General features: G+C 63.5%; 1 protein-coding gene across 1 annotated transcript; it reads right to left on the bottom strand.

Annotated features, from left to right (window-relative positions):
• Positions 1–2: 2 nt before the first annotated feature.
• Positions 3–1,382, bottom strand: Tco025E_08102 (trans-sialidase; the record flags this gene model as incomplete). The annotated part of the gene is made up of 1 exon (XM_029374959.1): positions 3–1,382. A coding segment is annotated over one exon (1,380 nt), but the record flags the coding sequence as incomplete, so codon positions are not given.
• Between the last annotated feature and the right edge of the window lie 33 nt (positions 1,383–1,415).

Below are 1,415 nucleotides of genomic sequence, written 5' to 3'. Positions count from 1 at the left end.
GGGCCGACGCCGTTGCCGGCAGCGGGGCGGCTGTCAGCGGTCGCGGGGCCGGCCGCCGCTGCGCCAACTTCTGCACCCGGCGGTGGTGGTGGTGGAGGCCGTGCAGGCACCGGCGCCCCAACGGCGGCTTCCGTTTGCGTCGCACCCACCGCCGGCGGCTGGGTGTCGCTGGCAACGCCGCCTTCGGCGCGCGGCGGCGGAATCGTGCAGCTGCCAAGTTGCAGTCGCTTCAGCTCACCCGCGCCCAGCACGCGGCTGTACAGCAGGACGTTCGCCACCGTCACGTTGGGGCTGCCCGCAGCCGCGTGCGTGCCATCCATGCCGAAAAAGAAGTGCGAGATCCGGTGTGAGTTGAACAGGGCGCCACTGTACTTCTTTCCGTAAATCTTCTCCCCACCAACGTACAAAGACCAATCGTCCCAGTCCATTTGCAGCGCCACTTGAACTGCCGTGTTCGCCTCCCACGTCCCAGCATGCTCCTCGGCAGCAGCATTATCAAGTTTGGTTTTCCACTTCCTGTCCTTCGTGTACGACAGGCCGAAGAGCTCAGTGTTGGCTCCGTCATTCATCCTCACGCCCAGCAGAGGAGTGTCGTCCTCTGGCACCGCGTGGATGGTCACCGTCGCCACGAGGGCGAACTTGGTGTTCGCAGAGTAGTATGGCTGGTTCTGCCCCAGCTTCCCCACGGGCCACTCCGCCCCCGCTCCGGCGCCGCTGAACGTCACACCCCCCGCCGCGCTCGCCGCTGCCCCGTGAACAGTTGCATCCACGCAGAGGTACTCGTCCTTCCATGCGGTCTGCTCCAGCGTGCCGGCCAAAAAGCCAAGCAGCCCCTCAGTGAGGAGGGGAACATAACGCGCGCCCAACGTCCCCTGCGGGTTGCCATTGCCAGTGCATCGCTGTAAAGCCTTGTCCAACGCCGTCCACGTCCTCACCACAGACTTTACCTGCTCCAGCTGCTCCGTCAAGCGCACAGACACAACACTGTACGACTCCTCGCCCGCCTGCTTCCTCTTTTCGTATACCGAAATCAACTCCCCCTGCTTGTCACTCTTGTAGAACAGGGAGCTGGCAGCGGCGTCCTCGTCCGCGGCGGATATCGGCCCGACGTCGTACACGCGTTGCCTGTCCGTCAACCAAAGATGCAGCCGACCCTTTCCTCCTTGGTTTTCTTTGCCTTCAGAATACACCGGCATCGTGAGGAGCATCAGTTTTTTTCCCCCAATGGTGGCAATGACGAACCCGCTTCGCACGCCTTTCCCTGTTCGGGCGCGTGAGGTGCCCCACACGCGGGAAAGTACCACGTCCTCCTCCACCCACTCCTCTCCCCGGTAACGGGACCTCACCACCCTGTAGAAGCCCTCGTCGCAGGAGGTGACCATGTAGAGGGTCCCGTATTTCCTGTCCCACTCGGC

The sequence above is a fragment of the Trypanosoma conorhini genome (assembly GCF_003719485.1).
Source record: "Trypanosoma conorhini strain 025E chromosome Unknown Tco_14.4_contig_00699, whole genome shotgun sequence".
Classification (NCBI taxonomy): domain Eukaryota; phylum Euglenozoa; class Kinetoplastea; order Trypanosomatida; family Trypanosomatidae; genus Trypanosoma; species Trypanosoma conorhini.
Note: the sequence above shows the minus strand (reverse complement) of the source record. Positions and strands in the feature narration are given on the sequence as shown.